This window comes from Pongo abelii, chromosome 18 (assembly GCF_028885655.2).
Source record: "Pongo abelii isolate AG06213 chromosome 18, NHGRI_mPonAbe1-v2.0_pri, whole genome shotgun sequence".
Lineage (NCBI taxonomy): Eukaryota > Metazoa > Chordata > Mammalia > Primates > Hominidae > Pongo > Pongo abelii.
In genome coordinates this window covers 23,298,377-23,315,022 of record NC_072003.2, presented here as the reverse complement: position 1 = coordinate 23,315,022, position 16,646 = coordinate 23,298,377, and the positions used below count along the sequence as shown (strand labels likewise).

The following is a 16,646-nucleotide window of genomic DNA, read 5'->3' as shown; positions in this document are numbered from 1 at the left end:
TGTTTATGTGCACAAGAAACTTCAAAATACCATCATTTGATCTCCCTGAAAGGTGAAGAAAAGGGTAACCACAAAGAACTAACCAGAATAAACCACAGGGGACTTAAGTAGTAATAAAGAATGCAAGGAAGACCCAAATCTAGCCCAGGATGATTTCTGACACAAATGAAAGCCGTTATGTCTTCAGTCACTGCCAGTAGGAGAATGTTAGACTTGGCTGAAGACTTTCCATAACAAAGTCTTGTGCCTGGGCCTCTTGAGGGTGCTTCCTATATGTCCTGGGGCACTATAAATATAGGCTGTGGTAGGTCAGACCCGAGCAAAGGGGGCTTTCTCTTGTCACCCTACCTTGATGCAGATACCATCTACCAGAATACCATCCAAGGACTCTATGGCCAGCTGGGCAGCTTCTAGGACTTCATACTGTATACAGAGATGAGGCTGCAGAAAGACCAAGATTTCCTCATCACTGCTTTCCAGCTCAAACTGCTAAAGAAGGGGTTGGGGAAAGGATTCAAACTATATTGGCCAAAGCCACCAGAATGGATGCCTTTACTGTGCTGGGCTACACAAGTATTGATTGTAAACTGTCAACTTTAAATGGGATCATCAAAGTTCAGAAACTAGCTTTCAGACAACAAATAACCTTTGTCATTTAAAATGGAACTACCCAACAGGCTTTTCATAATATTTATTATGCATCACTGAAGTCATCACTGCAAGTCACAGGCAGAGATTCCCATTTGTCTTTTAGCTTAACTTTATAAGCTTGGGAAGGATAAGTTCTTCCACTGGATAGGCTACATCTTCAAATGGTCTGCTTTTCTGTTTGGTAACTCGGAGTAACTAAATCTTTGTGATTATCTAAGCCATAGCATCAATATGGAGATAAAAGCCTTCCCATAGAAAAGTTTCATGACACTGGATTTGGCAATGGTTTCTTGAATATGACATCAAAGGCAGGCAACAAAATTAAAAATAGACAAATTAGACTTCATAAAAATTAAAACCTTTTGTATATCAAAGGACACTAAGAGCAGTATCAAAAAGCAACCCACAGAATGGAGAAATAGTTGCAATCACATAGCTAATAAAAGATTAATATCCAGAATGTACAGAGAAATCCTACAATTCAACAATAAAAAAGCCAAACAACCTGATTTAAGAATGGGCAAACATTGCAGAGTAGCTGGAACTGAAAAAAATAAATAAGGAAAAAAAAGGGCAAACAAGTGAATAGACATTGCTGTAAAAGATGTACAAATTGCCTGCGACACTCAACATCACTAATCATTAGGGAAACGCAAATCAAACCCAAATGAGATAACATTTCACATCCATTAGGATGGCTCTTATTAAATAAAATAGAAAACAAGTATCAGTGAAGATGTAGGTAAGTTGGAACCTTTGTTCTTTGCTGGTAGGAATGTAAAATGGTACAGCCACTGTGGAAAACAGTATAATGGTTCCTCAAAAAATTAAACATAGAATTACTATTTGATCCATCAATTCCACTTCTGGGCATATGCCCAGAAGAACTGAAAGCAGGGACTTGAACAGATATGTGTACAACCATGTTCATAGCAGCATTATTCATGATAGTCAAAGGCAGAAACAACGCAGAGTCAGGCACAGTGGCTCACACCTGTAATCCAAGAACTTTGGGAGGCCAAGGTGGGTGGATCTCTTGAGTCCAGGAGTTCAAGATCAGCCTGGGCAACACAGAGAGACCCTGTCTTACAAAAAATTACCCAGGCGTGGTGGTGCATGCCTGTGGTCCCAGCAGGAGGCTGAGGTGGGAGGATTGCTCGAGCGCAGGAGGTTGGGGCTGTAGTGAGCTGTGATCACGCCACTGAACTCCAGCCTGGGTGAGCAAGACCCTATCTCAAAAACAAAACAAAACAAAACAAAAAAACAAAGGGTAGAAACAACCCAAATGTCCATCAACAAATGGATAACCAAAATGTGGTATATACATGAAATGGAATATTATTTTGCCTTGAAAATGAAATTCTAATACATGCTACAACATGAATGAACCTTGAAGACATGCTAAATGAAATAAACCAGACACAAAAGGACAAATATTGTATGATTCCACTTATGTGAGGTACACAGAGTAGTCAAATTTATAAAGATAGAAAGTAAAACAATGATTACTGGGGCTGGGGGAAGGGGTAATAGGAAATTTTTGCTTAATAGGAAATTTCAGTTTGGGATGATGAAAAAGTTCTGGAGATGGATGGTGATGATAGCTGCACAATATCAACGTACTGAATGCCACTTAAAAATGGTTAAAAAGGTAGATTTTATTTTATATGTATTTTACCCGCCACCCCCTCAACCAAAAAAAGGGGCCAAGAGAAAGGACTTAGGAAGACGTTATAGTCCCTTGCTATACACTTCTCATCCCCCAATCCATCTTCTCAGGGACAATCTTTGTATTTGTATTTTTAGTCATAGAAAAGCCATTAATAAAAGATTTGGAAGCTGGGTGCAGTGGCTCATGCCTGTAATCCCAGCACTTTGGGAGGTGGATCACTTGAGGTCAGGAGTTCGCGATCAGCCTGGCCAATATGGTGAAACCCAGTCTCTACTAAAAATACAAAAATTAGCCAGGCGTGGGGGCACACACCTGTAGTCTCAGCTACTTGGGAGGCTGAGGCATGAGAAATCATTTGAACTGGGGAGGCAGAGGCTGTGGTGAGCCAAGATGGCACCACTGCACTGCAGCCTGGGCCTCTGTCTCAAAAATAAAAATAAAATAAAAATTAAATTAAAAAATTTGGAGACAGCACATTTTAAAATATCTAGGATCCTGCACTTAGATCATTTTAGAAGTGTTTTTACTTCACTTTCATACATTGTAATACACCAGTTTAATAGTTACCTAGTTCCAAATTCTAAAGGAACAATATATTTACAGTGAGGTCTTCCCCTAATCCCATTAGCTAGCTGCCTAATTCTTCCCCCTGGAGGCCTCCATTGTTACCTTTACTGTATATCATTCTACAAACATCCTGTATTACACTGTTTCCATTCTTTTTTTCATGATTTCTTCCATGTCTCTATATGCTTATGATGTTATTGCTTCACATATAAACTTTATCTATTGATATGGTATTGTTATGACTGTGAAGATGGAGACATAACTTGTGAAGTCCTTTTGAACTACAGAAATTTTTAAAACCATATGCAAGTATTATTTTTGTTAAAGTAAAACTAATCTCTTTAAAGGGCTTTTAGGTAAACACAAACCTACAATACCAAAAACTTACCCTAAGAGATAAGAGATAACAATAACAACAACAGCCCTCCCCTCATCTTCCTCCTGTATCTTAACCAAGCAAGCCATGAGCCTATTCTGTAATGTAAAAAAAGAAGTAACTTTCTAAGATATGAAAGTTACTTCTCTTTTTGAAAGAGTATTTTATCATTTAAAACTGAGGTACAATCATAAGGACCACAGGTTATATTCAACCAGCAGACATATTTTTTCGTATGGCCTGATATTTGAGAAATGGGAGCCAACATATGAAAACTGACAGATTTCTCAATTCTTGTTTTTAAATTGTTTGTAGCAATGTGGTCCCACTATATAGCCCAGGCTGGTCTTGAACTCCTGGGCTCAAGCAATCCTCCCTCCTCAAACTCCCAAAGTGCTGGGATTACAGGTATAGGCCACCGCGCCCAGCCAGATTTCTCAATTCTTTACACACAACAAAAGATCTCACAATACTGGGTATACATTCTTGTGGGTCAACAACTGCTCTCATTAGTATATGTCTCGCACTTCAGTTGGTAGCAATCAAGCTTACTTCACGAATATTTGCTATCTACATGGCCCAAGCAGTCACCTGAATGTCTAACCCTAATCTAGAAAACGAAATCTGAATTTTCCGGTCTTACCTGACGGGTTTCAAGAACAAAAGTCATTGACTGGACTGGGCCAAAGCTCTTAAACAGCCTCTTCAGAGCCCTGAGATTGCAATTTTTGCTAAATGGCCCAGCATAGACAGTTGATATCTCTGTCCACTTGATCCTCATCTGTAGGAAAAACAACAGAATATAGTATGGGAATGAATATGGAAAGAGAACTGAAATCATGAGTCAATGCATGGGATTATTCATCAAAGATTTTTTTTGATATAAATACTTGCCAAATGTCCAAGGATATTCACTGAAGTATTATTTGTAATAGCAAAAATGTATAAAGCACAAATGTTGTTAATAGGTATATCATATAGCAGAATACTATGTAGCCATTAAAAACAAGGGAAATAAGATATGTAGTGATACAGAAAGATGTATGAGATATACTGTTAAATGAAAAAATAAAGTTGCAAAACAGTATGCATAGTCTGATTCTCATTTTTATAAAAATATTTTTAAATGTTAATATGCAGATAGTAAAAATCTAGAGAAAAGCACAACAAAGTAAATAAAGCATGTATTACTTTCCTTAATGATGAGAGGTTATAATAAGTCACTAAATAAATCATTCAGCAGAACCCATTCACTTACCCTTTTGTTCATCTCCTCAGTGAGGACAGGTGAAAACGCCTTAAAAGAGAACTGAACAATGCTGAAGGGAAACAGGGGAATTTCCACTCTGGCCTTCTCAAGAACCTGTAGAGAACAGCACAGCCTGGATAAGGTAGGAACCTCATACTCTATTGTGGCTCCTGGATATGAGCCACAATAATATAAACAGTAGTTGTCTTTTTACGCATACTGAAAGGTAATATGGGGCTGACTTCCAGGTCTGGAGGAAAATGGTGAAACCACACACCTTCCCCAAAGAACCACAGAATCAATAAAAAGAATAAAAATAAAATACATATGAGCCATACCTTCGGCATTACTAAGAGACAAGGGCTATTACAAAAATTTTCAAATGACCTGTAATTAAATAAATACGTGTAACTCCCACTATTGTAAACTGCGGCAAGCCTGTGAGTAGGGAAAGCAAGGGAGAGGAGGCTTAATAGATTTGGTTAAAAAAAAAAAAAAAATCAAGGGGCATGGAAGAATTAGATGAAGCACAAAAAAACCCCAAAATAAAAACTCCAATTAAATGCCAAATAAGGAACATGGGTCATGATTTTGACATTTCTCAGCACTTGACTACAAGCAAGAGGCTTGGCAGCCTCAGAGAAGCCGTGCTTCTGGAGAAGAATCAGATATATAGAGAAAAGGTGGTACTCCTTGGAGACACTGCTGTGAAGAATGCCAACCCTTCTGAAAAATATTATAAATTCCTCCCTTCCCTCAACACCACACCATCATTCTGGAAATGGAGAACTAGGAAGCTTCACTTCAGCCTCTTACTCTCACAGAAACAATGAGTTAACAACAATATATGGACCAGAACACCTTTGAGAGAACTGTAGAGATTGGATGAGAAGCTATATAGCACCTAGACCAGCATGAAACCAAGAAGGGTTTCCAGTAAATGGGAAAGGAAAATTTGTGATGTTTTGTGGTCCCATCTACACCTCTCCCTATCTGACATAATATGGCTTCTCCCACACCACAGATCCTCTCTTGGGATGGAAAAAAAAGAGAGGACCATGTGTCCAATGTTCTGGGTAGTGTGGGGGCTGTCTGAGGGACTATTTTCTGTTTTGCGTGACTCAGAAGGCTGACAGGACTGAAGAAGTCCTTGTTTGGAAGCCACTGAAAACAGATGTGATCACCATGGCATGTTAGAGCTGCAGTAAGAAACCAGGGAAGAAAGAGATTATGGGCTCTGAAAAGAAGTAGGGACAAGGGGCTCAGGGAACAACTAAAGGCACATGCATAACCCCAGAGAAGACAAATCTCCAGAACAGGTTTGGGAGGTCATGAAATCTCTAACTAGGCTGATTGGTGAAGGTCTTCCCCTGAACGAAGCAGTCTGTAAAGACAACAACTGGGTATTTATTCAAATGCCCAAGCCTCAACAATACTAACAACAATAAGTCACAAGGCATGCAAAGAAATGTAGCCCAAGTTTCACTTCTGCAAAATAAAAAAGTTCTAAGATCTCTTTCACAAGAATATAAATATACTTAACATTACTGAACTATATACTTAAAAATAGTTAAGATGGTAAATTTTATGTTTTTTACTACAATAAAAAGAGAGGTAGGAGAGGAAAGGGAGAGAGAATCCCTTGATAAGTAGAGGAAAAGCACAAAAAAAGAAGAAAAAACTGTATTGAGGAAGGCAGAATAAAAGAGATGCTCTTGAACAAAAACCTTGTTCAAAAACAAATCGGTAAAATTAGAAAATAGTAAACCATATTAATCTAAACTACTATTAAAAAAACAGCAACAGCTGGGCGTGGTGGCTCATGCTTGTGATCCTGGCACTTTGGGAAGCCAAGGTGGGAAGATATTTTGAGCTCAGGAGTTTGAGACGAGCCTGGGCAACATAATGAGACCTCATCTCTATAAAAAATTTAAAAATTAGCCAGGCATGGTGGCACATGCCTGTAGTCCCAGCTACTCGGGTGGCTGAGGCAGGAGGATCGCTTGAGCCCGGAGGTCAAGGCTGCAGTGAGCTCTGCTCACGCCACTGCACTCCAGCCTGGGCAATAGAGCAAGATCCTGTCTCAAAAACAAAAACAAAAGCCAAGAAATAAAGTGAGAATCGAAGCATTTCAGCTGATGAAAATTATTCCCCCTAAAAAAAAAATCAACCATGGGGCTAAAGGATACAGTTAACATTACGGTCTAAACTGAATTGAATATTAGCAGCCAAGCATTTGAGGATATGAAAAAGCAACTATAAGTTGTCAAGAAAGAATAGATTCAAGTCAAATTTTAATAAAGGGCATTAATGAAAAGCATGGAAAGAATTAGGAGTACACAAATGAAGTCAAAAAGATCAGAGAGAAAGTAGGTGAATGAAAGGCCAACGGGGGACAACATACATGCATAAGTGAAATCCATGAGGAAGAAAATTAAAGCAATGGAATCAAATACTTGAAAATACAATCCAAGAAAACCTTCTGCAAATAAAAGAAACTATAACCTAAATATTGAAAGGGGCCTTGGGTACCAAGAAAAAGTGACTTGGAATGATCAACTCTGAGACATAGCTTAGTAAAACAATTAGACTTTAAACAAAAAGGGAAAAATAAATCCTCAGTAAAAATAACTTAAAAGGCCAAGAAAATTAGATTGCCATTAAATTTCTCAAATGCAACTTACAAGGATTTCCATCCCCAGCCAAGACTGAATAACAAAGAGTAGAGTTACCCTCTCTCCTCAAACACCTAAGAAACTATAAAAAATATACAATAAAGAGAATGAGAAGACAAGCCAGACTGGGAGAAAATATTTGCAAAAGACTTATCTGTTAAAGGACTGTTATCCAAATATACAAAGAACTATTAAAACTCACCAATAAGAAAAGGAACACTCCAATTTTAAAAATGGGCAAAAGAGTTGAACAGACACTTCACCAAAGAAGATATACATATAGCAAATAAGCATATGAAAAGATGCTTCACATTACATGTCATTAGGGGACTGCAAATTAAAACAATGAGATACTAATACATATCCATCAGAATAGCCAAAATCCAACAAAACACTGACACCATCAAATGCTGAAAAGAATGTGGAGCAACAGGAACTCTCATTCACTGCTGGTGGGAATGCAAAATCATAGACACTTCAGAAGTTCAGCAGTTTCTTACAAGACTAAACATACTCTTACTATACAATCTAGAAATTGCACTCTTTGGTATTTGCCCAAATGTGTTTGAAACTTATGTACACATGAAAACCTGCACACAGACATTTATAGCAACTTTGTCCATAATTGCCAAAACTTGGAAGCAGCCAAGATGTCTATCAGCAGGTGAATGGATAAATTGTGGTAAATCTAGGTAATGTATAGTTATTCAGTGTTAAAAAGGAAAAAAAAAAACTATAAAGCAGTTGAAAAGACATGGAGAAAACTTAAATACATATACTAAGTGAAAGAAGCCAGTCTGAAAAAGCTACATACTATATGATTCCAACTATGTGACATTCTAAAACAGGCAAAATTATGGAGACAGTAAAAAAAAATCAGTGATTTCCAACAGGCAGAGCACATTCATCACAGATTTTTAGGTCAATGAAACTATTCTGTATGATACTATAATGGTGGATATATGTCACTATACATTTGTCAACACCAAGACAGAACCCTAACATAAACTATGGACTTTGGTAATTATATGTCATAGTGGGTTCATTGATTTTAACAAATGTACTACCTAGGTACAGGTTGTTGACAGTGGTGGAAGTTGTTTGTGTGGGTGGGTGTGGGGGTAAATGGGAACTCTCTGTACTTTCTTTTTTTTTGAGACAGGGTCTCTGTCGCCAGGCTGGAGTGCAGTAATGCGATCATACATCAGTCACTGCAACCTCCACCTCCTGGGCTCAAGCAATCCTCCCATCTCAGCCTCCTGAGCAGCTGGGACTACAGGCATGTGCTACCAGGCCTGGCTAATTTTTTGTAGGGACAGTGTTTTGCCATGTTGCCCAGGTCAGTCTCAAACTCCTGGACTCAAGAGATCAACCTACCTCAGCCTCCCAAAGTCCTGAGATTACAGGTGTAAGCTACTGCACCCAGCTTATACTTTCCATTTAATATTGTTGTGAACCTAAAACTGCTCTAAAAATAAAAGTCTATTAAAATAACAATAATAATGCCCAAAGAGCCCTTGAGGCCCATGTAAGTGCTCAGGAAAAAAAAAAAAAAAAAAAATTCCTAAGAACAGCAGTCTCAGGATATTGGAAAATGAAGGACAGTGATCCTTAAAGATAGGAAACCAATAGATCTATAAATAATCCTCCTCAAATATTCAGTTGAGTACAGATTAGTGCATCCATGTAAGTAAACTATGCGAGGTCAAGGAAAGGATGCCCAAAAGGATTAGAGGAAACAATCACAAGGGCTAACACAAGACCAGGAATGGTTTAGATTTCCAAAAGCTAGAGTGTAAAATCTCATAATTTATGGAGATTAAGTACTTAGTATGGTTTTGCTTCAGTAGTGGGACAAAATTTACTCTGGTTCCACCTAACAAACCTTAAAAGCAAGAATTCAAAAGGATCTGGCCAGGCATAGTGGCTCACCCCTGTAATCCCAGCATTTTGGAATGCTGAAGTGGGTGGATTACTTGAGGCCAAGAGTTTGAGACCAGCCTGGGCAACATAAGAAAAGAAAAGAAAGATAAGAAAAGAAAGAAGAAAGAAGATCCAAAGGGACCAAAGTGTTTCCAAGTAACTTTACCACATCCCAAACCAAAGCTCACAAATATTTATAGAAATACAAAAATATATAGCACCCAAAAAATTAAAATTCACGGTGTCTGGCATCCAATACAAAAAACTACCAGGCTGCAAAGAAGAATGAAATACAGTCCATAATAAGGAGAAAAACCAATCAATTTAAGTTAATCTAAAAATACACAGATTATCTAATTAATAGAGAAGGTTTGAAATTTAAGAAGCTAGAGGAAAGTCTGAATGTTAATTAGACACATAGAAGATACAAAATAGAACAAAAGTTAACTTCTGGAGGTAAAAAATACAATGTGTGAGGTGAAAGTACGCTGGATTGGATTATCAGTAGATTAGATACTGCAGCAGAATTAGAAACCTAAGACATAGCAATGCAAACAATCTAAAATAAAACAGAGAGGAAAAAAAACTGGAAAAAACATGAACAGCACATCAGTGAGCTATGGGACAACTTTAAACGGCCTAATACATATGCAGTGGGAGTGCCCAAAGGAGGGGAGGGTGGTGAAAGAAAAAATAATGGGAGAAATAATGGTCAACATTTTTTCTAATTTGATGAAAACGATAAACCCGCAAATTGCAAAAGCTCAACAAGCTCAAGCAAAAGACACATAAAAAAGGAACACTTGGCTGAGCCTAGTGGCTCACACCTGTAATCCCAGGCTGGAGTGTAGTGGTACGATCATAGTTCACTGCAGCCTCAACCTCCTGCGCTCAAGCGATACTGGCATGTTCTTAAAATATCTCCCCACATATTTATTAGAATTAAGAGAAAAAACAAGAACTCTGCAATAGAGAAAGCAGACAACACCTTGACCAGGTGATCAAAATAAACAGCACAAAAGAGGGGCAGATGAGTAATAACTGCCTCTGGATGCAACACCCCAAGAAATTTGGCTAAGAATGCATAATCTGAATTTAATCATGAGCAAACACCACACAAACCTAAAATAAGCAAAACTCTGTTAAAAAAGGGAGGGGGGCATGCATTACTCAAAAAGTATTAAGGATATGAAAGACAAAGAAAGGTTGAGGAACTGTTATAGCTTTAAAGGAGACTAAAAAGATATGACAAGTAATTGTAATACATGACCCTAGAAATGATACTGTTCTAAAGGGAAAAGACATGCTATAAAGACATTATTTGGTCAGCCAAGAAAATTAGAATACAGATGACAAGTAGATAAAGGTACCAGGACAATATTAGATTTACTAAAATTGGTAACTATGTTAAGATGTGGTTATATAAAATAATATTTTTATTCTCATGAAGTACACTCTGAAGTGTTTAGGGCCATGATATATGCAGCTTACTCTCAAATGGTTCAGGAAATGCCACACAGAGACGAAGAAAGAGAGAGTGTGTACATGAGAGAGCATAAGCATGAGGGTACATATAAAATAATAAAGCAACTGGGGCCGAGTGCTAAAAAAGGTGAATCTAGATAGAAAGTATACAGGTGTTCTACCATTCATGCACGCTTTCTGTAAGGTTGAAATTATTTCCAAACAAAATGTTAAAAAAAAAAACACAGATCTTCTGAATATGATAACATAATAAGCTCATGTTTGATGTAGCCTGACTTAACATACAGCAATGATACATAAAATATAAAAAGAAAAAAATCGAAAAGATATAGCCAGGCTCAAAACCAAGATAGACATTTCCATGAACCAGAAACACAACAGAAACTCAAAGATGTATGCAAGGCCAAAGCCAGAGGCCTGCTGGACTCTGGAAGCAGGCATTGGCAGCTGACAGTTCTGCTCCTATGAGGACTTAGGTACTCCATACAAGATATGAGACAGAAGCCAGGCTTGCTAACTGTAGCCAGGGTTGCTGATGAAAAAAAGCTTGACACTGGCATGGGGTGCAAAGGGCTACATTCCCCTCTGCTTTGAATATAACCTGCAAAGGTTCAGCAGGCCACTCACCTCTTTATTTGAAAGACACTTAATAGTTTGACAATTTCTGGAAGAAGGAAGTTCACCAGCATCTGTCTCCCGGGTCAAAAAAAGAAGCTTCTGACCCACTGAATCCAAGCATTCTAAAACACTATAAAGAAGTAGAAGAGTTAAGGTAAGAACAACAGTTTTCCAGAACCTGACAGTTATTTCTCTATACCTGCATTATACAATATGGTAGCCACTAGCAATATATAGCTATTAAAATTAAAATTAAATAAAATTAAAAACTTAGTTCCTCAACTGCACTAGTCAAATGTGACTAGCAGCTACCAAACCAGATAGCACAGATGTAGAGCACTTCCATCATCACAGAAAATTGTTTCGGACAGTGTTGCTTCAATAGAGAGAGGAAGGATAAACAAGAAATATACCCAAAGCTCTCTATCAAAAGTTTAGGCAAAATTCTAAAGATGTGATACATCTGCTATAGTCTGGAGACAAAGCCCTTTTGAGTCTGTGTGTGTGTCTTTCATAGTCTGGGCAATACAACAAGGATACAGATGGACTCTTCTAGCCAAAATACCAACTAGTCTATCATCTTTCCCAGTGCTACCTAGGTTCAACGTATTCCAATTCTTTTTTCTTTTTTTTTTTTTTTGGTCAAGGAAATCATTTTAGACGAGCCACTAGATTCAGAAAATTAGAAATTAAATACTATATATTAAGGCTAGAAGGTGGTATTTTTTCCGTGGTTTTTGTGATAGATGTTATCATTTTTTGATAAATAGTTTTTAATAGACTCAAAAGAGGATAAAAACATTCTCAGGTGTTGTTAAATAAGAAACTAGATACTCTATTTGTCTTTGCTCTTGTTTCAAACTGAAAATATTACCTTGTGTTTGGGTGCTGAAGTACTTCTGCTGTGTTTCTAGGCTCTTGGCCTGCTGCTTGTATTTCTTGGTGATTAGCTAGTGCTTCTAGATTTAGTTCTGCAATCTTGAAGAAAATAAAGTGGTAAAAATATAATTTCTTGCAGAGCATTTGATGCTTAAATAAATACAAAACAAAAAGCAACAACAACAAAAAGCAAAAAATCCACTTGAATAATGTTCTCTGTTTTCTTAGGCAGTGGCTTTGCTTTGCCATTGCCACAGCCCTGGGATGGCTTCAATAGTTACCAGATGGTTTATGGCTGCTTAGCCAAGAACGGCAATCTGTTATCAGCTACTAATGTTGTTACATGAATATGGGGAAGGGCCAAGTAGGGCTGATTGAAAAAGGATGACAATTTTGGCTCATCACTCATCCAATAGTCAGTCACTTAAAATTTACTTCTCTGCAAACATGCAATTTTGGAAATGATAAAAGAATGGCTTTTACAGGAAAATTTTTTAAAAAGACTATTTATTAGTTTAATACAAAATCATGAGAAGTCTATTCTAGTTATTTCTTCTCCTTTCATAAAGTGGGAGCCCACAGGGAGTTGTGATGTAGAGAGAATAATTTTTAAAGTTACAAATTTTTAGAAATAAACTTTTTTTTAGAATCAGTTTAGATTTACAGAAAAATTATGAAAATAGTACAGAGTTCCCATATAGCATACCCCCATTTTTACCTATTAGTAATAGATTTGTATGGTGCATTTGTCACAATTAATGAACCAATAGTAATGCATTATTATTAACTAAAGCCCATGCTTAATTCAGATTTGGTTAGTTTTTATTCAAGTCAGACACAATTTTCACTGGAAATCAAGCATAATTAAGTGCCCCAAGTGTGGTTTGAGAATCCTGGGGTTTCCAGACATCTTCTCACAAGCGGTGAGGTCCTTCCTTCTCCAACTATGTGATATAACAGACTGAATGTGAAAGCAGATATGAAAGCCACTTGTTTTCTATTAAGCTAGATATTAAAAGGTTTCACAAAAATACCTAAAACAATCATGTTATTTCCACTAATTTTTATGGAAAATTCTTTTTTCCATAAAAGTAAGTTATTTGTAGCTGGACAGAGTGGCTGTATATGCTGAAGTTCCAGCTACTCAGGAGGCTGAAGTAGGAGGATCCCTTGAGCCCAGGAGTTCCAGTCCAGTCCAGCTTAGGCAACACAGTGAGACCCCGTCTCAAAAAAAAAAAAAGAAAAAGAAAAAAAAGTGATTTGTGTTAACATATAATCTTAAACTAATATTAAAAATTTATTTAATTTCTAATATGGTAAATGTTGATAGATATTGTAACCCAGAGTCCCTGGGTCTTCAGGTGCACACTATAAAAGTGTAACCCCTGTTGCACCTTGTTTCAAAAGGGTACAGGAAGACCACCAGCTACAGCAAGACAAAAACCAGCTGGAACCAGAGATGCCTGAAGTTAGAGATGAACTTGGCAAACTCTCTGCGTTACCATACTAAAAATCTCACCTAGGGAGGAACTTATTCTCCATTTTCTATACATGTATGTGTCAAGGAACAAACCCTGCCTTTACATGCAATGACTCAGCCAACTAGCAAAATAAAAGCCCTGCTTTTGCCTTCATTTGAGGAGATAGTGCTTTGGGAACTATCCCTGGTGTTCTTACTTGTTGCAAAGTAATAAAATCCCCTTGTTAAATCCTCTTGGGCCAGGCACAGTGACTCACGCCTGTAATCCCAGCACTTTGGGAGGCTGAGATGGGTGGATCACCTGAGGTTAGGAGTTTGAGACCAGCCTGGCCAACATGATGAAACCCCATCTCTAATAAAAATACAAAAAAAAAAAAAAAAAAAAAAATTAGCAAGGTGTGGTGGCAGGCACCTGTAATCCCAGCTGCTGGGGAAGCTGAGGCAGAAGAATCACTTGAACCGGGGAGGCAGAGGCTGCACTGAAGAGAGATCGTACCACTGCACTCCAGCCTGGGAAACAGAGTGAGACTCTGTCTCAAAAAAAATAAAAATAAAAATAAATATTCTTTGGTAGTGGTCATTGGGTTAACACCCACTAAGTGACTGAACTCACCACTGTGTGGGTAACAATATAAAAAGAGTCATGAGACCAAAAGGGTTTTAGAACCTATTGTAGTGATTTAGAGCAGAGATTAGCAAACACCAATACATTTTTTTTTGTAGATAAATAAAGTTTTATTTCAGCTGTGCCCACCAGTGTTGACATAATGTCTATGGCTGCTCTTGCAGTACCACAGCAAATTGAGTAGTTGCAATAAAGACAATATGATCTGCAAAGCCTACAATATTTACTAGTTGGCCTTTATAGAAAAAGTTTGCTAACCCCTGGTATACAGAAAAGACAGAATGTGACAGACCTGGGTTTCAATTCTGGTTCCACCTCTTACTGGCTGTGGGACCTCAGATAAGTTACCTAAACTTTGGTAACCTCGAAAGGCTCATGTATAAAATTGGAATGATAATAGCTAACTCACAGGGCTGTTGTGAGGATTAAATAAGATAATGTATACACAGCATTTTAGAACAGTACACTTAAGACCTCAGTGAGTGGTGGCTATTATTATCTATATGCTCAAAGATCTGTTAGAATGTCTTTCTACCACCTGACACAAAAGACTATTCTGGCTGTTACTTATTATTCTATGTGGAGTACAATTTATTTCATAATGGAGTCATGATGGAACGTACTATGCAATGGGACAATCTAATATGTTAGAGTGCATTATAATAAAGTTTGTCAGAGACTATGTCCTCTTCCATGTCTCCCTTATGTGTTGTTCTAACATGTACCCACTGAACTGCTGTTGAAACAATTGTATGCTCCCCCTACTCCAAGAAAACAAAAACCTATGCAGATTTTTTATAATTATGAGTATTAACTACAATAATCACCACACCACCAGTATAGTGCTTAGTATATTCAAGACACTGTGCTAAGAATTTTATACACAATATCTCATTTACTCTCAACAATATCCCAGAAAAGTGTGTATTCCCATATTATAGATCCAAAAACTGATGTTGTTCAGAGAAATTGCCCTAGATTATACAGCTAGACATAGTAGAACATGTATTTTAAAACAGATAAGCCCAACTTCAGAGACTATATACTTAACCACTACATTATGCTAGTGATATGGGTCTTAATTCGAAATACATGCTAGGCTTCAATCACACTGCCATTTTCTTTTTTTTTTTTTTTTTTTTGAGATGAAGTCTTGCTCTGTCACCTAAGCTAGAGTGCAATCTCGGCTCACTGCAACCTCTGCCTCCCCGCAACCTCTGCCTCCCCGGTTCAAGCGATTCTCCTGCCTCAACCTCTGGAGTAGCTGGGACTACAGGCATGCGCCACCACACCTGGCTAATTTTTGTATTTTTAGTAGAGATGGGGTTTCACCATATTGGCCAGGCTGGTCTCAAACTCCTGACCTGGTGATCTGCCCGCCCTGGCCTCCCAAAGTGCTGGGATTACAGGCATGAGCCACTTCGCCTGGCCCACACTGCCATTTTCATAAAAATAGATAATAGGAGTTGGTAGTCTGTGATAATCTGATCTAGTCCCATGATTTTAAGAAAAGGTGAACACACTGGTCAAAGGTACTAACCTTTTTTGGGCCATGCTTAAGGAAATACTGAGCCAATTCAAGGATTGTTCTAGCATCTTCTGTGGCATCATGACCAAGTCTGTCTGGACACTGTATATCCTTCCTGGAAAGTCAATATAAAATTGACATACTGGAAGCACTTTTAATGATAGGCTTTTTCAACCATCTCAAGTGTTCTGATTACATACAAAATGTTAGAATTCTGATAATTAGATTTGCATCACAACAATCAAGGTTCCTTTATTCCAGCTAATTGCCAAGCCCTGCGAGAGGAACTGGGGGTGCAAAACAATCAGGAATGGCTTTGTTCACAGCAAGCATAGCATCTGGACAAAAGGCTACCCAACAAAAAGTTTCTGGCTGACTCACCGGCCAGGCCCTTCTCTAAGAAATGGGCCAGGCCCATTTCTCAGATCTAACCATTGTTTAAAGTTGCCTTCCTGAAACTTTTTTATTTGTATATAAGTGTCTATACATACTTAAAAACTTTCTCAGGTGTTTTTAAAAAGCTTAATATATGTATATATTTATAGATGGAACTAAATCTAATCTATATCATATAAATATTGAGGCATATATAGATCTTGCTCTGCATCTCTTATTCTCAGGAGTGTCTTAGACAGGTTTCCATATCACAAACAGATTTATCATATTCTTCTGAACAACAAAATATTCACTAATACAGATAACCATAATATACTCAACCAGACTTCTAGAATATTTCAGGTTTTCTATTTTGCTATTTTAAACCATGTTATAATGAACACCTTTGTACATATGTGTCTTAATACAATAGGACAGTATAAGTATGTTATACTATCTTGTATAGGCATATAGGTATGTTATGTTTTGAAATTTTGGTTACCTCTTCTGCCTTCATGGTTCAGTTCTGTTCATTAAGCCTCG

At 37.6% G+C, this 16,646-nt stretch overlaps 1 protein-coding gene across 7 annotated transcripts in view; it reads right to left on the bottom strand.

Moving 5' to 3' along the window:
- Positions 1–16,646, bottom strand: part of REXO5 (RNA exonuclease 5) — a 43,108-nt gene that overhangs the window by 5,241 nt on the left and 21,221 nt on the right. For 4 of the 7 annotated variants that reach the window (XM_002826183.4, XM_009250531.4, XM_002826184.5 and 1 more), the window contains 6 exons: positions 15,741–15,843; positions 12,091–12,194; positions 11,226–11,346; positions 4,525–4,629; positions 3,910–4,047; positions 349–441 (listed from right to left, as the gene is read on the bottom strand). In XM_002826183.4, coding sequence (XP_002826229.2) covers positions 349–441; positions 3,910–4,047; positions 4,525–4,629; positions 11,226–11,346; positions 12,091–12,194; positions 15,741–15,843 — 664 coding nt within the window. The remainder of the gene's footprint in view (positions 1–348; positions 442–3,909; positions 4,048–4,524; positions 4,630–11,225; positions 11,347–12,090; positions 12,195–15,740; positions 15,844–16,646) is intronic. The other 3 variants (XM_002826185.4, XM_054533553.1, XM_054533554.1) reach the window with 1 other exon arrangement.